Raw genomic sequence first — 23,632 nt, forward strand, 5'->3', positions numbered from 1 at the left:
AACCATGACAATGTGAATAATATGTAGGGCAATAACAGCATGTAACTCACCTCTCTGTCTGTCATACGCGTTAATGCACTCGCTTGTTTGAAACTGACTAATCAGCGTAGTTTTCCCCACGCCAGGCGGGAACCATGGCAACCCTATATAGCCAATTAAAATTCCTCAACAGTGTTTTAGTGGAGCTACACATGAAACAGCACTCACCTCTCTGTCATACGCGTTAATACACTCGTTAGTCTGAAAACTGGCTTATTAAGGCAGTCTTCCCCACGCCAGGCGGGAACCATAGCAACCCTATATAAAAATCCTTAAACAAAAATTCTAAAAAAATTAAAATTCCTCAACAGTGTTTTAGTGGAGCTACACATGAAACAGCACGTTACTCACCTCTCTGTCTGTCATACGCGTTAATACACTCGCTAGTCTGAAACTGGCTGATTAAGGCAGTCTTCCCCACGCCAGGCGCACCGACCATGGCGACCCTGTGTAGGGCGACCACACGTCGTTCGCTGGGCTCGGGCTGCGCAGGCGACGGTGCTAGCGAGCCGGATCGGGAGCGGCGGCGGCGGAATGAGTCGCCGCGGTTCACGATTCCTGCAACAAGGGAGTAATATTAATTAATGCATTCAGGTAGTTTATTTGTCCATATTCTACTAGGTATACTTTGTACATATTTTACGCGCCGATAAAAAAAAATGAGAATAGAAAACATTGACATCTGATCAATCGTTTTTTTTAATTGTTCATCATAATTGCCGTAACGGCCTTGGTAAATCAGTTTAAACTTTAAACACAAAAATACCATAAAGAATGCGTTGTTTGCGTGACCAGACCAGTGGATATATATTATAAAAAACATGAATAATATAAACTCAGTTCTAAAGCGTCAGGTGTCATAAACATAAATTATCTTTATGCAAGAAACCACGCAGCACCGCTCCGTTGTTTCATTTTCAAATGCACAAAGTCAAAGCCAGCGCATAATTTTGCATTGCGATATTAGTAAGAATATTCTTTGTAACTGTAAAACCTCCTGTTTTAATTAACATACATTCATTATACAGAAGTGTTTCATAATTATTCTAAAGTAGCTTCTGCTTGCGTGTAAGACGTAGAATTGGGTAATTCTCCCCCTATCTTTCCCACTTAGCGCCACTTGCACCATCCAACCCGGGGTTGACCCGTTAAACCCTTCTGTTTGCATGCACAAATTAGCGTGAGTGGTCTTCAAGGTCGTTTCAAAATAAGATCGGGAGACGGGAGTGGCATACGATCTGCATCCAATATGAAGACTTTCCTATTATTGACATAACCCTATAACAATGACATAAATAGTCTATTAATACAGCGGCGGCACAGGCTTTAGGTTAGTTTTCGTTCATGTCGTCTCGGATATGGGTGAATATGGTATCGATGCATTCAGTGTAATGCCTTGACCACAAATATATGAGAATGAGAAGACAAGCTTGAAAATGGTGGGGGTAGTTGCTGTGACGTCAGTCGGGTTTTTTGTTTGTTTTAATAATAGTTGCAGTTGCAGTTTAATGTAAAGGGGCCCACTGATTAATAGTCCGCCGGACGGTATCGGCCTGTCAGTTAGAACAAAATTTTGACAGTTCCGAGACTTATCGTTCGCTAACCGCTAGACTATATCTCTAAAGGGGCCCACTGATTACCAGTCCGCCGAACGAAATCGGCCTGTCAGTTGTTCGGAGCTATCAATTTTTTGTTCTAACTGACAGGCCGATATCGTCCGGCGGCCTGTTAGTCGGTGGTCGGCTTAACATTGTTCTCATGACCTCAACTTTAACTTTGACAGTTTGACACTGCCAATTCCTAACTGGACCCGGGTTGTGTAATGCTTAATATAATTATAATAAAACTATCATACATTTGTTATAACGCCATTTGATATATTATTGTATGTTATAATGTAAGTTTTATTATACGTTTCCTTTATTATATTGTGATTTCATCTAAACTGTCATTATTATAATGCCTAATGTAATATCATTTTCAAATAGTATATAGACATGTTTTATAATGACATTTGTTATATTATATTTTTGTATACCGTAATACTTCATACAATTTTATCAATTATAAATACATATATTGTATAACATTTTTTGTCATATTTCATTTACTGATAACGTAAAGTTTTACATACTTTTTATAACTAGAACGCAGGCCTACTGCTTTTGCTAGCTATTTTATTCTAGGGAGATCGCAGTTCTAACCTAACCTAACCAATTTTTTCACGGTTTTCGTTCTGCGGGAGCCGCAGTTCAAACCTAACCTAAACCACTTTTTTGCTAGAGTATTTTATTCTACGGAGGGTCAAAGTTCTAACCTAACCTAACCCTCCTTTTGTTAGGTAGTTATTCGTTTGTGCGGAGTCGCAGTTCCAACTTAACCTAACCCATTTATGTCATGCAACTATTATGCCACACAAATAATTATGTGATGTCACTTGTTATAACAAATAATATGCTTTAGAGTATGTAATAATTATGACAATGTATATTAGACAAAGTGTAAATATACCTTATGACCATTATACCAATAATAACATTATGTATACCGTTAATTAGGTATTACGGTAGTATGCCATTTATTACGTTATTCAAAATAACGATATATCAAACTATAATATATGAAAAGTAATTATAACAAATGTAATGCACCCCTGGACCCGGCTATGTCCTTAAACTACTTCAAAGACCACCGGTGGACGGGCAGCAGCGTCCCTCAAATTCGGTGTACTCGACTGCGATCGCCAACCCGCCTGCCAAGCGTGGCGATTATGGCATTCACCCCCCAAAGGGGGAGGCCTATGTTTAGCAGTGGACGTCTTATGGCTGAGATGATGATGATGAATTCCTAACTAAGTTTGTGTCTACGAACTGACAGTTGGCATATCATTCTAAAGGCGTGTAAAACCCGACGTGACCTTTTCAAATATTGTCCCTTAGGGACGTGACGTTTCTAAAAAACCCAGCCAATTGCCCTTTTACTACGGCACCACACATTTAGCTGAAAGCAGGAGGGTATTTACTATTTTTAGTTTTGTACAAAACTTACCCAGTCTGTCTAAAAAAATACAGCGAAAAGTGGTTAAAGATGGTTATCTTACGTATATGAAAGTGTTCACATTTGTAGGTCTTTGTAGGTCTTAATTGTATTCAACTTTCATAAAATATATTATAATAATTAATTAAGGTTATAATCATTAAGAAACCCCTGTACGGTTACCATCAGTTTGTCACTGACATAAACGCCGTCGAGAACGTAATTTACTTTCTATACGTCCCGTTTGCACTAATATGCGAGTGCGAGCGAGATGTATAGAAAGTAAATTACGTTCTCGACGGCGTTTATGTCAGTGACAAACTGATGGTAACCGTACTGGTATAGTTTGACAATAAATTGAAATAAAATATTCATTTAATAATTTAATATGGCGTTCTAGTCAAATATATTATGTTTAAACAAAAATATTAGGTAGTATCCGCGAAATAATAACGTGCTACACACTAATTTAAACCTTCACGATTTATACACATTATTACATTGTGCAACGGGACTTAATCGCGTTTTTATGCTTTAAGATTTACCTCCGAAGTTTCAAAAGTCGAAACGTCGGAGGTAAATTTTAAAACTTAATGATTAAGTTAAGTCCCGTTGTACAATTTAATAATAACGTGCTAGTCAATCAGTGCTGACCCGTTATACTTACTTGCGTATTTTTGCATGCAATTAATGTTCCCCCTCCGTCGCTCTCCCTCCCTCACCCTCTCGCCGTGATAATTAATACGCAAATAAATGTAACAAACCACCACCAAAAGTACAAAACTCGACACGTGTTTCGCCTCTACGAGGCATCGTCAAGAGATGCTGGTGAATTTTGCTTAATTATTTTCATGCAATTAGTGAGTTCTGGTTTAACTGCCTGGTTGTCATCTGACGATTTATTATCCCTACTTCCATACTAATATAATATAAATATACATCTATTAGATATCTTTTAGACATCACCAACATACGATAACGATATGTTTAAGATCTAACCTGTCAAATTTGACATTTGCGCGATTCTGGAGATACTTGAACGATTTCCACAGGATATGACTTAGAGATCCAATTCACATCTAATAGATATCTTACTCTATCTAATGTAAAAGTGTCATTGGTTGCCCAAATTGCGCTGCAAAAGAGAACTAGTTGATATGTAAACTATAACGTATCTAGAATGGATCTAGTACGTGTCGTCTCTTGTGAATATCTTGAAGTTCGAATACGGCAGTCTGTCTGTTACTTCTTCATGCTTAAAAACCGCTGAACCAATTTAATTGAAATTTGGTATACAGATAGTTTGAGTCCCGGGGATGGACATAGGATACTTTTTATCCCAGATCTCGGAGTGAGAGGGTTAAGGGGTGAAAAGGGGGGTGGAAATTTGTATGGGGAATCAATAACGACTGGACCGATTTAGATGAAATGTGGTGTGGAGATTCTTTAAGTTGTGGGAAAGGATATAGTATAGTTTTTTTAGTTCCCAAATTACTAATTCCACGCAGACGAAGTCGAGGGCAAAAGCTAGTATAACATAACTGTATAATTTTCCTGTGTATGTAATGTCTTAATAATGTGTTGTAATGCCTTGCGCATTCAATACAATAATGCGTTTAGGATGCTGTTGAGACTGCCGCGTTTCTGCAGCGCATCGTCCATGTTCGCCGAGGCGCGCACAGACGGTTTCAATGCCGTGTGGCGCAAGAAAACGGCCTCACTGCTTGACAGAGTGCGCTCGTACCAACAGCATTCTAAACATGATAGCTAATAAGCTAGATTGTCCTCTGTTATGGGCAATGGGTCAGCGGACAAAGTCGCTTTTGTTTATAAATTATTAAATATTTTATTAGGTTACTGTTGTTACTAACATAAATTATAAGCAATAACTAACAAATGTATGGACCATATGTTGTCTTTAATAAAGAAATTTTAATTTTAATTTAATTTAATGTAGATATTATACGACCTAAGGAGCGCAATGTACCATGCAACGTAAGAATCATGAACGTTAATACCAAAGCTCGCAAAGGCGAAGTATAAATTGAATCGAATAGACAGGCATTGTCGGCGCCATTTCTACTGGAATCAAAGCAGTAACATCGACCTGTCGGATGCGGAATAGCCGCTTATAAGTTATAAGCGATTAGAGATTTATTACAATAAATTAACGCTACAATTTTATTATCAGTTAGAATTAGAGTACTTAGGAGACCGAGTTTTGCTCGGAAAACATGTAAAACCTCAAAAATGCGCGTTTTTTCAGGCATAAGACCTAGCTAGATCGATTTTTTGCCCCCGAAAAGCCCCATATAGCAAATTTCATCAAATCGTTAGAGTCGGTGCATTGGTGTTGCAGGAACGGGAAACAGCTGATTGAAGTCACTGCCAATATCCTTACAAAAACAATTTCTGTCACTGCCGTATTGCCATTGAAACTGCCAACTTCGTCATGTACCAACATAGATACATAATACGTACACTTACAGAAATCATGTGAAAACCATACGTAGTTCTAAGCTATAAGCTATAAGATAGGTGGGTAAGTTCTATTTATTTTATTAGTTTTAATTTATTTAGTGTTTACTAAAAAAAATTGTAATGAAAATTTTCGGCTATAAACAAGCTTCAAATGTACCTACATATGTATGAATTAAAATATTTGAATTTGCCTTTGATATAGCAATAACAAAAACTTAAAATGTTTTTTAGAAATCTTATTTACGTTTCTCAAAACGCTACCCGCTTATACTTTGTGCCGGTTTGCACCTGTAGAAGCGGAAACGAGTGAAGAGAGAGAAGAGGACACCTTTGATCCACAAACGATAAACGAAGCAGCCTAGTAGAACTCAGTAGAAGCTAGTAGACTACGATACGTCAATCGCATTTACTCCCAATCGACTCAACTTTTCAACTTTTCAGTTACCGTAAAATGGGGTGAGTAGGGTCAAAACTGAAATTCAAACCTCGATAACATTTTATTTTTACATATGAAAACTGAATGGTGTATATAATAAGTGTTCCGGACGTTTGTATTTTAGTTTATATTTTATTTTGGGTAGTTCCATTTCATAACTTTGACGATAAAGAGGAACACCCACCTCACCCCGTAGTGCCTCGTATTTGGGGTGAGAGGGGTTTTCATACAAAAGTGATTTTGGAAGATTGTTGGATCGATTTTTTTTATTATGCCTATTACTATAGCTCCATTTTAAATTGGAATACATTATTTTTGTAGCAGTAGCCCTAAAATCCCTTCTCACCTCCCTCTCAAACCTTCTCTCCCCATTCATAACCCACCTCTCCCCGCGAAACATACTCACCCCGTTTTACGGTATATCTCTTTCTTCCTAGCTATCTATCCCACATAGTGGCAGGGTCAGCTTTCCTGCTTAACCTTCTCCACTTCGCCCTGTCCACGACATCGTCGGATAACTTGCACTCACTCATGTCCTTTAGCACTACATCCTTCCATCTTGTTCTGGTCTGCCCCTAGATCTTCGTCCTGGGATAAAGTTGTAGTGCCAAACCTACGTAATCAGAAAGGCCCTCTTTTTACGTGAATTTTCAACTTTTTAGTTACATACAAGGTCTTTATTCTCATAATAAAAATGGTTCAAAGTAACCTACCTACATATTCACTTCGGCAAACTTGACTTTACTTTGAAAAATATCCTGTATAGCTAGATGATGCTATCACTTTTGCACAAAGAGTATAAATAAATTCAATAATAAACCACAACACAAAAACTCCAATAAGTTTCGTACCATGATCAAAGCTAGAAATTCGACGTCACATCTCATTCAAAACAACGTTATCTATTTCATTTCCCACTCCAAATTCAAACTTAAACTTACACGATTAAGGTTTACATTAAACGCGCTGTTAAAATGGACATGATTCCTTTTTCAAATAAGGTAAAAAGGGGAAAGGTTTGCACATATGAGAATTCTTATTTCAACGACATAAAGTTCAATTTTGAATGGGATAAGTGAAAGGAATTGTGGTGGAATCGTCAGCAAGCGGTGCGGAAATGATGCAAATGCTAGGCCACATTCATTTCTTGGGGCTGACCGGAGATTGCGGGGTTAGAGGAAAATTGGGGAAATGCATACTTTTATTGAGATATCACTAGTGACATGCAAATGTCCTAGGGAATGGGTTGATTTGCATTAGATACTTGACCTTTGTATACTTATTAAGTTATTATTATCTTCTAATGTGTAGTAAATTAAGAATAATGTTTGAATAAGAATAAGAATAATGTTTATTTCTTTAAAATTATCCAAAATTATAACATTCATAATACACTTAAATAGAACATAACTAATGTAAATATACAAATATGGTTTTAAAAAGTGAACAATGTTTACTTAACATTAAATATAAAATCTTCTATGTAAGCTATAATTGTATCTGGCTCGAATATATTTTACATCAATACCTAAACTAAGTAACTCAATACTTGTATCTTAGGTATTTCGTGTTAGTAGGCTAATGTAGTGTAACTTATTGGGCAAAAACAATAAAGATTATATTAGTACGTGACAAAAACGTATGTAGGTAGGTACTTAAATAACTTTGTATAGGTCAAGCAATGAGCAAGATAACTAAATGCTAAATGCTATATACTTAGATATAGCAGAATGATTATTTATAACAAACAATAGGAGGGTAAAGTGAGTGGACTATGTTATACAAATAGCAACTGTTGACATAACTATTTTTATGGAAAAAGTGACTTATACTATTTTTAATAACTCTTGCTATACATAGCGCTCTAGGCACCCTCATAGTCTATAGAACTTAAATATCTAGTTTGCGCATTTTTCCTCGCTGGGCACTGCTCGTCTCCGGTTTTATGGTTGGACGGTTTCTTAAAGCGCTGACATGTAGCACATTTGGAAGGCTCACTCCTTGCACACTCCTTGATGCTGTGCCCTGATGATCCGCAATGTCCACATGTGGGCTCTGTATCTCTGCAGAACTTAGCTGAATGTCCATATTGCTGACAGAAATAGCATAAGGTCAAAAGAGTAAAGTCTCGTACCGGACAGGAAGACCAATTGATATATACACGCTGTTGTTGTATAAGCATTCTTCTGATTTCGGCCGTACATTCCAAAATATAGTTGCAGGTAGAGCTGTCCTTTTTGCCTGATTTGTGACTGAGTTTGACTGAGTTCATAAATACATCTCTGGAGAAATTAGGTTGCAGGTCTAATATGTTCTGTTCGAATATACAGTCAAACACATCTTTTTCGGGCATGTTTGTCGGTATCCCCAGCAGGATTATCTTGGGTCTCCGTTTGGCAGTGTCTTCTAGTTTAAGTCCTGATAGTTGGAGCTGTTGGGACGCTTTGAGCTTTTCGAGGTCGTCCTTTCTATCTGTGCTAATTATGACACCACCATTTTTCGTCTTCCTCATACCGCGAACATGTAGTTTGAGGGCTTCGGGCTTGATTAGGTTTTGGACCAGTTTTTTTGTATCCTCACTGGATTTATCCTTATCGGCGGGGTAAATTGCGATGCTACTGGTTTTGGTTGGCACAACAGTGGACGTTTTTCCGGTTCTGACCATATCGGCGAAGGATTGGTTTACTTCGGTAGTTTTGGGTGCTGCTTGTAGGTACTGCTTAAGTTCATGAAGTTGGGTACTATAGTCTCTTTGCTGGGTTAAGTTCTTCACTTTAGCATGACACAGTAAATAATTCATCTTGGCCGACTGGTATTGAACGGCTAGCTGCGAGACTCCACCCATGACGCTCTTTGTAAGGTTGTTAATCCTCAATTTTTGGTCCGTGTTCAATTTACCTTCACTCGAAATTGTGCAAATTTCATTGAGGCGCATTTCAATTTGGGTCAACCATCCTTGAATTTCAGCTGTTGAGACCGTATCCGGCATGTCCGATGGTGCTGACGCTACAGGTGTTCCTTGGGCAGTTTCCATGTCTACAGTATTTTTTTCTGAAGGCGGTGGGGTCCGTAAAGTCCGTGAACTTCTATTAAAGGCGTCTTGCCCACTCATCGCGGCGTTGAAAAATTGTACTCATTTCCAACAGTCAGTATTACTCACGCTATAGTTCACAATTTGCGAAGAGTGCTGACACTGATTTGGCACAGTTACACTTTTATTGTTATGAATAATTATTAAATAAAGAATTCAGAAATAGCAGTTGACACGACCGCCTTTGACGGCTGTCGACACGAACGAATTGTAATGTGATATAGTTAATGTCGTCGTGTAGCTGTATTTTTCCAATGAGTACCTATGGATTTTATGTTTTTATGTTAGATCGTGATGTTTTTGATACAATATTTATTGAAACTACACCTTTCCAAATTAACTAATAAAAATATTTAGGTAAAACAGCTGAACAAATTCTCCACTACGACGGGTTGTGCGCTGCGCTCCCGGATTTAACGGTTTTGATTGTCATTCATTCAAGAACCTGTTTTCCTAGCCGGCTATCGGTTCTACAATCAATGTGCCCCGCTAGTCACTTATTAAATCTGACACAAATCATACCATAACTTTTATAGCAAAAAAATATGGAACCAGATGTCTGCGTATAATAAACGTTAATATCAGACCCAGACCCGAAGTCCGAACCCTTATAAGGGCTGCTTTAATCAGATTAGGTTATTGCGAGTCACCTTATAATGGTCCGCATTTCTCGCTAAAAATGTAATCCCAATCTAATAACTTCGCAGCTGTGTTGATGCCCTATTTTACTTTTTATTAGTGATGAAAGTAGACTTTCCACTAAGCCTTACTTTTCTTTCTTTCTACAAGTCAGATGTCCTCCTCCTTCTTGCGTCGTATTCCTCAATATTGAGGGTCGTGACCTCCATTTTATATCACTTTCTCTCTTATGATCTTTCTCCATCTGTTTGTCTTTGGCGGTGTGGAGAGCCATGTGAACTGTGGAGTCAAGAGCGATGCGGATCTGGTCAGACCAACGTATTGGACTGCGTCCACGTCCAGGCCTTTTCCCATCCACTTTGCCGGTCACAAAAAGCTTTTCGAGGTTGCCACCGTCTTTCCTTGCTATATAATAAAAATAAAAAAAATCTTTATTTCAGACCAAAAGCGATCCATATTTTGTTAGTATATATGTCCGAAGTATTCAAGGACTCTGCGTCCGATTCAAGCACTTACGAATTCGAGCCAATCGTGCAGCCTAACGCAACTAGTTGCGACCAATCGTGCGCGTGATGCGAACTCATCAACCAATCGTGTTGTAGCGATGTCACACCGCTGTACTGGCCCCATTCATGCCCCATTCTTATTGCCTGTTAGGCCAGTCCTGAGATGTATACGTCAATGTATATAGAGTCTGTGCGGAAAGAGAAGAGTCGTAGAATGTATTGGACCCCATACATTTCACGACTCTTCTCTTTCCGTACATAGTATACAAAGCTTCTCTTCTTTAGGGATAGGTATATACCTAGATATAGGTAGATATATATCTACTAATAATCAAAGCAACTTGATGATGTCAGATGTTCTGATAAAAAACGACGTACTTAAACGGTAATATCTAACCCAACCATCCCTAATCCCGGACCCTTATAAGGACTAATCAGATTAGCTTGTCAAGAGCCACATAATAATGATCGGTATGAATTCACAGCTAAAAATATAATGTTATCTATTAACTAATATAATTTATGAGAGGATGTAAGAGGAAATGTAATGTGATACAAAATCTTTGGTTTCGAGATTACTTTTCCGGCTATTTACAGCAATATGAGGAAGTTATTAATCTTAATTCCAAAATTGGTTCTGCTCTTTAGATTTAATGCGGATGATAGATCAGTTCAGTTCAAAATCTTCAAATATATATTATTCGTGTAGGCCTAGCAACAAGCACTCATCAACATCATCAACATCATCAACATCATCAAACATCAAACATCAACATTTATTCAGCATATATATAGGCCACAAGGGCACTTTTACACGTCAACATTGAATTTACATACAAGCAAAAATAATAACGTCAACAATTTTATAAAATAAAACTAACAACTCAATCTAACGGATTACAATTACTAAGAGATGTATATGGTCTCTTAATGTCGAATTACATACAAAATACAGATACGAAACACAAAAAAAATCTATAATATTTAGAGGTGTAAATGTCTCTAGGTGTCAGAACTATAAGATTATATAGTTTATCAAGTTATCCTTAGAGATGTATCGGGTCTCCAAGAGTCAATATCCTGTATAATTAATACATTCATTAAGAGAAAAGAAACATACGAGAGCGAAATGAGGCGTCTCACTGTAATTAATTAATAAAAATAAAGTTACTGAGTATAATAGCTTGTGTTAGCTTAAACAGACCAGTCTCCGTCTCCACAAACAGCACCCGTTCACGAGTATGACGCGTATCTCAGCTCTCACTTAAATGAATAGTACGTATTACCGGGTATTACATACGTATAGGTATATTATCTGTCGCTAATTATCAGAGAAATTTATTGATGTTAATATTATTCCATGAGATTATAGATCAAATACTAAGAATTTCACAAAAAGATCGTCAAACATATTTTTTTTATAAAAAATAAGTCTAAAATGTTTCTAGAATAAAATCTAAATGTCTAAATATGAAGGATTATATTTTTATTGAATACAGGAAGATAATTAAATACAACAAATTATTAGGACAAATATTCTTACAAGTATAACTACGTCTTAAAGAAATATTAGGAGGACTCTTAAGACGAAAGGGACGACCGATTCTCCATACAATCGTAGTCAAACTAAGGGGCATAGCTATAATCAATATACAATAAATTATATACAAATATAATGGCGCCGAGACATGGTCGGTTCTTGGAAGGCACGTTCAGGAGCTTCGCGTTACAGAGATGAAGATGCTGCGATGGATGTGCGGCGTTACGCGCGCTGACCGCATCCGTGGCAGCCTCGCAGTCCGTGACGTAGCAGAGAAGCTCTAAGAATGTCGCCTCCGGTGGTTCGGCCACGTTTGTCGCAGGCCAGCTGACTACGTAGGAAACATATGCCATAGCCCTTGACGGCCCCCGACCCCAAGGCAGACCAAAAAAGCGATGGCTCGATGTCGTGAAAGCAGAGACGAGACGACGCCCAGGACCGCGCAAAGTGGAGGAAAGCAAGTAGGAAAGCGGACCCTGGCAAAGGCCGGGATAACGCTAGGTAGAAGAAGATTTTGCGTAAAGTCAATATCTAGGAAGGAAAATGAGAACTACGTTTGTATGGAGAAGCGATCATCCACAATCCTCATAATGACTTCTAACCCCACCTTCTAATTTAGAGTTGAACGAAGAGAAGTCTGCAACGATTTTGATAGCACACGCAGTGCAAGTGTTATTCTAAACGTCAAAGTAAATACTAACATTGTATGCGATCAATTATAGAATATATTATCATTCAATGAAATTCAATGAAATCTCCATTCTGTACCTTCATAGGTATATCCTTACATGTCCTTAAACGGTGGAGAGTTTGTATATTTTGGAGATATATAATTTTTGGTCACTGGTTCATACAAGTGACCAAAAATTATATATCTCCAAAATATACAAACATTACAAACTCCCCACCGTTCAAAATGAACTTTAAACTGCATTTCGGTATTCGCGAGCTCTTAATGAGCGCTAAACGAAGTGTCGCAGCCCCAGTTTGTAATTAAAAAGTTACAGTGGCCCAGAAACAATGCACACGAGACCAAATACTGCTTAAAAAGGTCCTATAACCCCTTAACATCGAACAGCATTAAGACGTTTTCAAACTAAGCGCTTAACGGTAACATTATTACTTACAAAAGGTCTTAAATCTCAAGGATATTCCACTTAAGCTAACACTTTTCGAAGCTGCATCGTAAACATGTTACAGAACGTGTTTTTCCTATTGTTTTTTCTGTTTTGTTCCAGTGTTTTTCAAAGGTATAGAGAACTGGAACATGGGTAATTAGTTATACAAGTTTCTGTTTGAAACGGTTAGCTTTTGATTAGAAACTCGGTGTGACTTTCCAAGCTGGAAATATTGGAAATAACGAGTATTTTTTCAGAGAAAATACTAACTGCTCGATTCGAACTTTAAGATAAGTCAAATATTACGTCTAGATACCATATAGATTAGATATGCCAGTGTCAAAAGTGACGTTTTTGTCTGAAGAAACGTCATATTTGACACTGACATTTCTAGGTAATCTATATCGTATCTAGCCGTAATATTTGACGTAGGCATCTCAAAGTTCGAATCGGGCCGTAACTTCTACAATATATCTAGTACAACAACTTGTTAGAGTTAGAGTGTGTTTGTGTTAAAGGACTGCTGCAGCTGCATTATCGTTGCGACATTATTGCGGCGGCGTTGATAAAATGAGAGACGGATTAAACGTCATACCTAATCATGGCAGTAAAATGTTCGCCGCCGAACCTCATTTAATTAATAGATACAGCGTCGCGGTCAACGCGGCCGTAATATTGTCGCAACCGACATGCTATATAATGCTCAATACATGATACAGTTGTGGTCCATAATTATTTTCTATCGTATTTTCACGTAAACGTACGAACGTGTCTGTCTCGGTACAAAAAGTACTGAGGTTGACCGAAATAGCATCGCAAATACAAACGTTTCCGAGAAAGTACGATGGAAAATAATTATGCACTACATCTTTACCATACTATCACCTCTACTATCAGTGATTTATTCTTTATTCTTTCATAATTGCTTACATGAAGTATTAGATACAAAATATATTAAATATTGTATTAAGTTCTTACATGCTACCCGAGTCGGGTGTTGTAATTTCTACACTAATTACTTATTCTAACATTATACGCATAAAATATACATAATTCAAGTTTAAAGATGACTTACCTACGCAACACACATCATATGCGATGCTCTGCGAAGGGACCAGTGACCAATAAAACCTGCTAGGCCATGCTTTCCCGTGAAAATCGCCATTATACACTGATCCCTGCAACTTGTTTTTATACAAATTTTACAATTAATACACTTTCCCTCTTAACTGTGTCTACCACCAGTTTGGCACTGACATAAACGCTATCCAGAACGTAACTTACTTTCTATGCATCTCGCTCATACTGGAATATTGGTGGGAGCGAGATGTATAGAAAGTAAATTACGTAGGCGTCAGCGTAGGTATATGTCAGTTTTGACACTGTCAGTGACTCATAGTAAGCGTAAAGGTGTCTTTTAAGTCTTTTAACGCTGTTTTGTTGAAAATTAAGAGCCAACGGGAGTGGTCATTTCTCCATACAAACGTACTCCTCGTTTTCCTCCGAGGTTTTTGAAGCTAGAGCAATGATTTTTTCAACACAGATTAATATTGTCAATATATGTGTCGGACCGTTTTGCTTTTTTTGATATTTTTGTTTTTTAAGGCGCTAGAGCCCTTCAAAAATGGCCAAAATGGCCTAATTGACTATGCCGCAATGAGAGGCGTGGCATTCAAAACTGATATCAATTAGCCAAAAAAGCAAAACGGTCCGACACAGAAAATTTCATAATCATTTAGATTTCCAAATTTGGTTACGATTGGTTAAGTTTTGGAGGAGGAAACAGAGGAGTACGAAACCTCGATTTTTGAGATTTTTACGCAGGATTTTTCGCCTTGTCCTTATCGCACTACTTTTAGGTGCCGCTTCCGTTAGCGAGACGGGTATATTTACCTAAAATATTTAAAACTCAGCTCCTGTTTCGTCTTAATGAGAACAGGTATCATCTTCTCGAGTTAGATCATATTAAAACCTAATAATACCCCACCAAAATGCAATTTTCATTATCCTGTATCAAAATTCCACCGCCGTCCCGATCTGAGCTCATGGGAAATGTAGCGACGTCGGATGGCAATCTCCCTCCGATGGTCAGCTCAACGGATTTAGCCAATTACTGTACAGAGATTAGATGAGCAACGAATTTTCTTTTTAGTTACGGCTCCGTATGGTCTAAGAGCTAGCTACTGAAAAAGTTTTACAATTTATAGAGCACCGAAATCCCTCTAGTAACTAGAGGGATTTCGGTTCTCAAACTTTTTTGGTGACGGAACCCTTTTGGAAAGCGAAATATTTGACGGAACCCCAAATTAAAAATGTTCATTCGTCATTGTGGACCAGATATACACCTATAGAACAGCTGGTTTTTTTCTTATTATTACAAGTATTTTCGCGGGACCCCAACAGATGCTTTGCGGAACCTAGGGTTCCGCGGAACACACTTTGAGAATGGAGACTAGAGTCTAGTTAGTGTGCCATACTATCATTATTAATTAATCCGGGCGCCTGGCAGCTGTTCAGCGGTGGGTGTGACAGTGGTTGGGCAACAAAGGGGTTATAAAAACAATTGAAGGTGTACAATTTATAGAGGGGACCGAAAACGGGAGCTTATAGTAATAAGGTCACGGTTTCACCCTTTGGGTAACGAAACACGATAAAATTTGACCCAGTAAATGAAATGACACTTTTTCGCATCTTGGACGTCACCTGGCACTACTTTTCCCCCAATTAAAACGCCTGGCAATATTATATTAGAATTAAATACATAATTAGCTATTATATCACACCAAACTATGAGCTCTATTAATTGTACACCTTCAATTTATTTGACACCTCTCACACCCACCGCTGAACAGCTGCCAGGCGCCTGAATCAATTAATAATGATAGTATGGCACACTAAATACGGATTTCGTTGCTCTATAAATTGCAAACCTATTTCCGTAGCTAGCTCTCCCTCTAGCAAGTTCGTGTTCTTCTCTCTCTCTCACTGAGCGTATCCACTCACATGCTTTATGCAACTGTAGTTGCACGCGGTCACCCTTATTTTATCATAATAATAGTGGTCACTGAAAAATATCAATCATGTGAGTGGGTATAAGCGTGAGCGAGATGGATCAGTTTATAACTCATAACCTCTTCTATACCGTTGGTTAAAATTATCCTACACTTAATCGCCCTACACCGACCAAAATTAGCTTCACTCGTATGACTCACCGTTTTATTCGCCATTATGCACGGTGCACTTGAGTTGTGACGTCAATAGATGTTTACTGACATCCGAGAGCGGTTCATGTTCCCAATTTGAATGATTTTAGGTCCATTCTGGTGAGGTATTGAATGATTATATAAACTGAAATAGAGGTCTAAGTAGATATAGGCTACTAACATAGTGTTAAGGCTTAAATGTTACTAAAGGGGCCCACTGATTACCAGTCTGCCGGACGATATCGGCCTGTCAGTTAAACTCAAAATTTGACAGCTCCGAACAACTGACAGGCTGATATCGTCCGGCGAACTGGTAATCTGTGGGCCCTTTAACTAAATATGAATCGCTACTGGTCTGAATTTTGTTTTTTCGATATCCAGACAGGAAAATGGGGACTACGTTTGTATGGAAAAGCGGCCGAAGTATAATTTTAATGCTCTAGAAGGAGAAGAAGAAGCCAAATTTAAGTTTCGTAGTTATCTTACTCCTTTTTTCTTTTATTTTTCACTTTGCTGGTGGACTTGTCTATTTTTGTGTAACATTTACTTTAACAAATACCCTGTATAATAGCTTTAAGTGTTTTAGTGAGTAAGTTCTTCTCTCTTTTTTTTGTAACTGAAGTGGCGCTGTATGTAGAAGGTTTTTACAATAAATGTCTTTCTTCTTCTAAATGCTCTACACATATTTTTATATTTAAAAGGAAAAAATGCAATTTGGGGCACAAACCAAGCTCCATAATTTCTACGGATGAAACCATATTTTTAAATTTTATTATTTCTTTATTTATTTCTTTATTTAGAAACAAACAGTCTCTTATAGTAATAAATTATTACAGTAAACGGTTATTAGACTTATAGACCTACAGTTTCCTTAATGAGAATATATAAACCATACAACTTATATGAGTAGTACTAAAACTAAATGGAATTTCAAAGTTGAAATGAAATTAAAGTTACTAAAATACTCAATGGAATTTCGAATTTGGAATGAAATAGAAGTTACAAAAATACTCGTGCATCCTAACGAAAACGGATAAATTTTAATAACAAACAAAAAGTGCACTTAGAGTTATAAACTATCTAATTAAAGCCTATTAATACACTTCAAGGTCAGTCGTTTGAAACTATATAACTTTTCATTGAAAATATCTAAATTTTGAAATTTATCATCGTACGTCCTGCATGCTCTTCTAATGAAACCGTTTCTCGCGTATGAAGTTCGGCTACGAGGAATATAAAAGAGGTTCTTCTTTCTACATGCTCGCTCACAACGACGGGGTACTCTAAGGGAAAGAGATTTTAACAACTCAACTCATTATTAATAGGCGTTTACACTTATTGATGTTTATAAATGAGCATGCTCCATTTAACTGACGAATGACGTCATCGCCTCACGCGCACGTCTAGACGCAGTGTTTAGGTCTGCATTTAGACTCACCGGAGATTTGAAACCGCACTGTATGTGTTTACAAACATTTTGTATATTTTACACTAGTTTTTACCCGCGACTTCTTTTGCGTATTACTTTTATTTAAAGAAATAAATCTTATAAGATAATTTTACAAAGATCGACCTAGTCCCACAGCAGTAAGCTCAATATAAGGCTTGTTTTGTTTACTTCCAACTGTACTTTAGTGTAACATTCCATTTCTGACCGCAGCTGTCAATTTCCATAGTAAAATGAATGGTAGTGCTGCTGTCGTTGGAAATGGACTGTCACCTTTACTCCGAATGTAACCCCTCTCTTTTTTCCGTATAAAAAGTATACTGTGCCTATCTAAAATTAGGTTAAAGAATATTCGTGTGCTTGGTTTCATCAGCATTTTTTACCGTTTTTTCCTTATAGAGTAATAAACATCCATACTTTTTGCCCGATTCGAACTTTAAGATACGTCAATTAATAGATCTAGAAACGATATGGATTAGATGTGGTAGTGTCAAAAGTGACGTTTTCGTTTGAAGAAAGTTTCTAGATCTAGTAATTCACGTATCTTAAAATTCGAATCGGGCCGTTTGTCTTTTATTTACGAGCCTCAACTTTACAAATAATCCTGCCTGCAACACAGTAGATATCAGCAGTAAAAATACATAATGATAAAGTTAAAGACATCTGTGTCGTCTCCATACCTCCTCTTATAGCGACCCCATTCCTCACACTATTAAGTTTACCATAAGTTCATATTATCCATCAACAATTCCCTCGGATCACTGTTCACTCTGAATACTTATATACGTTGGTCACAATTTACAGGAGACACATAATTAATCTAATAACACCATAAGAAAGCCGTTGAATTGATCCCCAAGCAAAATTCTCCCTCCGTAGATCTGTTCGCACATAACCTCCTTTTCTTACTGTCGTTCGGCGTCTACCCTCTTGTCCTTCCCATGGTATAATAATATACTCCGCCTGGTACTCTATTCCGAGATTCGCGTATGACCTAACTGACACGGGCCTACGTCATCATGCTGTTTACAGGTTCTCAAACTTTAAAATATGGGAGAATTTTAACCAACGGTGAAAATTATTTAAACGGCATTAATTTTAAGTTCTTCATGTAGAAACATAGTAAAATAAAACAAATCTAATGTATTAAACTAAACTTTATTTATTTATACAAGACAAACGTTTGAAAAACTAATTCACAGTTACACATTAATTACCAAGCTTACGACGTGAAAAGTTTGGAAAACACTGCGACTGCTGACACTGAGCGAGAAGGAAATAACAATTATCACGCGTTCGACAAGGATGACGGTCAGGGCATGAAGTTATCTAGATCCGAATTGTCAAATGTGACAGCGCTATCCTGTGTTGCCAGTAATGTAAACAGAATTACCCGAACGTCTGAAATTTCTTTCGTGAATCGGAAGATATTACTAACGAATAATTAAAAATGACGTGTTATTGTAAAATTTAAGATAAAATACATATAAATGAAAATTATAAAATCATAAAGAAATATTTTAACTTATTATCCATAGGTATAATGTACCCATGTAACATGTTATGTTGAAATAAAGTGGCAATGTTATTGTGACGTAGGCCCGTGTCACTCTGGGAATAGAAGACCATGTTTTATTAGACCATGGTCCTTCCCTTAAAAAATCACCATAACCTAGAAGCGGTTATTTAACTTAAACGTGACTGCGAGCGCCATCTACTCCATGACGCTGGCAACTATTAGCCGGTTCGCGATGTTCGCGACAATCTGAAGGCCAATTGAAACATAGTGACATCAAAATTACGTCAGTCTCGGGTCCATGTCGCTCGTACTTGTACAAAACAAGTATTGATGCGAGCAAGACGCACGGGCAACAGAACTGTCATCCTTTTAAATCTCCGCGGCGCTTAGAGCTTAATGCCACGCGTGATATAATAAAAGCTAGACCACCTGCGGAAATACCTTAGGGTTTTTGTACAAATCACGCGAGGTGTTTTCGGCTCCGTTCCCACCCCAACTCCCCCTTCATGATATTTGGTGAGGTTTTTGGCTACCCCCCTCCCCCACATAACCTCACGTGTATTTTTTTTTCTTTCGGCCTTTTTTCTGTATATAGTACCTACTCACGTGGTAGGTATTTTTTCTTAGTTTCGTTCACTGTAGAAAAATATACGTGAAATCTCCTTATACCCCCCTCCGCCAACGTAATCTGTAGTGTTTTTTTTTGTGACTCCCCCTCTCCTATCGAACCTCGCATGATTTGTGCACAAGCGCTTATAACTCTATGTTAATGGTGTGCTCGCATGCCTGCAATATGCGCAAACTTTTACCAACAAGATCAGCTATATCAGCCACTTGCGAGCACACCAGCACAGCAACGGAGTTGACAGCAGTCGCCGTGGCCGAAGTCAGCCGTGGAGTTATTATTATTATTAGACATCATGTTGATGTCACAATGTATTTGAATTTGCGTCCTATTTTTATGATAACTTAAAGGGCCCACAGATTACCAGTTTGCCGGACGATATCGGTCTGTCAGTTAAACGCAAAAGGTGACAGTTCTGAACAACTCTTCTTCTTTTCGCTGCCCTTATCCCACGTTATGTGGAGTCGGCACAACATGTTTTTCTCTTCCATTCTCCCCTGTCTTTCGTCACCTCACTCGTTTCTTTCTCATATCCTCTTTCACACAATCCATCCATCGTTTTTTGGGTGTACCTTCCGCTCTCCGTCCATCAACATTCATCCCTAAAATTCTTTTGCCTATATGGCATTCATCCCTCCTCATTACAAACTGACAAGCTGATATCGTCCGGCGAACTGGTAATCAGTGGGCCCCTTTACCTATCCAAGCCGGTTGCACAATCAAACGATAACGATTGTCTAGACGCTTTGTTTAAGTCTGGATTTAGACTGAGCTGAGATTTGTGGCTCCGTACCGTGAATGTTTACAAATATTTCACCGTAGCTACTGAGATTTATAGCCTCTGTTGGGCCTGAATTCTGCAAACTTGAATTATTTTTTATGCGTGATATAAATGCGTTTTTTATGAGTGGTAAAAAGCATTCGGTGTAGAAGCATTCCACGAGTTGTCCCAGTACAAATGCATTTTTTCGCGTATTAGAACTTTTTTTTGGCGTTTAAAGGATGACTCACGCTAGACAGGGCCGGGGCCGGGCCGGAGCTTCCGGCGCATCGTTTTCTATGGAAAGCATCACGTGATCGTCATGTCATAGCCGAACGCTCGGGCGCGGACTCGGCCCGGTGTAACGTGAGTCTTCCTTAAATGAATGGAATGCTTAATGACATCCATCCATCGTGAATTTCGCGCACAAACGTCAGCGTGAGCGATTGTCAAGGTCATATCAAAACAAGATCAAAACCTTGACAAATTGATTAATCAGAATCGTCCTCCAGAAGTGAACACATAACTCTAACCATTCATAAAACTTTACGGGCCTAACTTTATGTTTTATCCCATTCTTACAAATACATAAGTCAAAATGACAGATAAGGACAAACGATTATTAATAGCTAGTTGAGGTTTGTAGCGCGTTTATTAATAAGGGGGTAAGTCTACATAATCTTGAAGGCAAGTTTAGGGTGGCTTATTGACGTATCCCAGATTGTTTGGCTTTGCATAACAGGGGACACTTTAGACAATCACTCATGCAAGGAATTGGACGGTTCAGAAGGCTATACAGGGTGAGATCTAGTAAACTGACTAACAGTAACAATGTTACCAACCTTTATACCGGGTGTGGCCTGTAATATGAGCAAAAAATTAAACTGTAGGCTGTACTCCTCATACTGACGAACATTTGTTCAGCGACTTCTAAAAATAACTTGTTTAATTTGATTTTTATTACAATTTAAAGTTTATTCTAAGACGCAATGTATTGCGAATTTTGTTGTTTAAGGTGGGACAAGCAACGTCAATCACAATGATATGGTGTGGCGATGGCGTCCATTGAAGATAATATTTATTTTGTATGAAAAATAGGGAGTTTAAATACTTCATAATTTTTAAAAGTCGTTGAACAAAAGTGTCACCGTTTGAGGAGTACAATATCTATGTTTTAATTATTTGCTCGTGTTACAGGCCAAACCCGGTATAGTAGAAACACATTTTAGTTCGTGTATCAGAATATATTTTCCAGTTTTAAACCGATGATATTTTTTCCCAAAAAGTTTTTGATCCTTTGTCATAGAAACAGGAACTATTTTTTTGTATTTTTTTCTTAGAAATTTATAGACCTTCAAGGTGGCAATGAGGGTTGAATCGTGTATCTTGTTAAATATTGAGCATTAAAATGTTAAGAAGTGACACTTCTGTACAAAATAGTATATATTCTGTGTAAAGTATGAAACTTAAAGCGCTGTGTTCCTGATTAAGCCAAACTAATCTCAGCCGAGCTAAGTTTCCATACAAGGCTTTTGTTAACACCAAGAACTGTTAAGTTTTCGTAAACAATGATACTCACATACCTAATCCTTTTAAAAAGCAAAGAAGCTGTAAGGTGCACTGGGACAATTTCGACTGCGGGTTAATTTCAACTAATCGAAATATCTTCCATATTTTACATTATTAACTAGACTCTAGAGTCACACACAACATCTTTTTCGCTATCTGGACATATATGGCACTCTAGTTAAAAATGTAAAACAAGGTTTATTTCGATGAGTTGAAATTACCCCGTAGTCGAAATTGTCCCTTATTCAGATTCAGAAATTTGTCATGATTTCGATAGGTGATATATGATACGATCGTTTGGTGTGCGACAAATGCACTGCGAGTTGTGTCATAAGATGTCTTGCTCACACTTATTGGTGCGCGTGAGAGGCACTGCAAGTCAAATAGGCACTGCAAGTCATTTTCGAACATCGATATCAAAACCATAGGGCAAAGTGGGGAAAATAAAAATAGAAACTACAGGCAGCTTGTATTTTGTCTGCAGGTTTCCTGGCTAAGCAGTTGGCTGAGCAATACTGTTTAAGCGAAGACTAAAAACTATAAATACCTACTTTATACGTTTCTCACTGGCGGTGGAATATTATTCCAACATTTAAAAATGTTACAGATTGAATCAATTTTAATAACAACCGTTAGTTTTGTTGTCTGACTGCTTATGTAAACATTTACATTTAACGATGTAATACAAAATTGGAAGAAAACAAAAATATCGCCCTTCCTATTTACCCAAAACCGTATGGGGCAATTCGAAACAGTCCGCGGGAGAAATGGAAAGACTGATGATTTTCGTCCCTTTTAGTATTAAGGAGGAAGAAATAATTTAACTACCTACTTGTAAGTGAACGAAGTCACGGGTAGAGGCTTCTAGCAATTACTATTACTGCAACGCAAATACAAGAAAAATCAAGAAACGCCAAGTCAAACGGAAAGACATAAAAGTTCATTTAAATAGTCAATATTCAAAAGTTGTTCATTCCTATTCCACCAACTTTCTCTTCGCCAAGTTTTAATTTAATTTCAACCCCGAAAGACGCAAATCAAAGCCTTTTATTTTACTTCGGATGAAATAAACTTTGTTTGTGAAGTTTTTTGGTTCAGTTGAATTAGGTAAAAATATTCCGAAATTGATAATTATCATGGAATAATACCTTCCAGCAACGCCGGCTTCCGACATGTCGGAGGAGCCCAAGCGATATCTTACCGTACAAATCATTCTACAATTTTTTGCGGGGGAAACGTGCCCACAGTCGTACTTTTCACTCACTACATACAAAATCCAATCTGTAATGACAACACAAATACATAGAAAATGACACACGTCAAAGACAAATCTTGCAAACCTCGATCTCTTTTTGTGTACGGATGAGTCACTACACTACACACACGCATCGCCATAGGTACAGTTGTACCTATGCTTCGGTAGAGGGGAAATACCGTCTTCCTTCCCGGTGTTGCTCGAAGAATAATACATTGTCTTCTTATGTATTGTGTTTCGGTGTGTAAAATACATTATACTATTTAGTTGTTGATACACACATTACACATTACCTACACATTTCACTAGTAGGTAACTAAGCCAAAACGAATAAATTATGTTTTAGGTATTGCACACTATTTAACAAT

The 23,632-nt window shown here is 37.7% G+C and overlaps 1 protein-coding gene across 1 annotated transcript in view; it reads right to left on the minus strand.

Annotated features, from left to right (window-relative positions):
- LOC134795691 (GTP-binding protein REM 1) overlaps nt 1-23,632 on the minus strand; it is a 227,832-nt gene that overhangs the window by 39,783 nt on the left and 164,417 nt on the right. The window contains exon 2 of the mRNA XM_063767624.1: nt 391-597. Coding sequence (XP_063623694.1) covers nt 391-597 — 207 coding nt within the window. The remainder of the gene's footprint in view (nt 1-390; nt 598-23,632) is intronic.

This window comes from Cydia splendana, chromosome 12, assembly GCF_910591565.1.
Source record: "Cydia splendana chromosome 12, ilCydSple1.2, whole genome shotgun sequence".
Classification (NCBI taxonomy): domain Eukaryota; kingdom Metazoa; phylum Arthropoda; class Insecta; order Lepidoptera; family Tortricidae; genus Cydia; species Cydia splendana.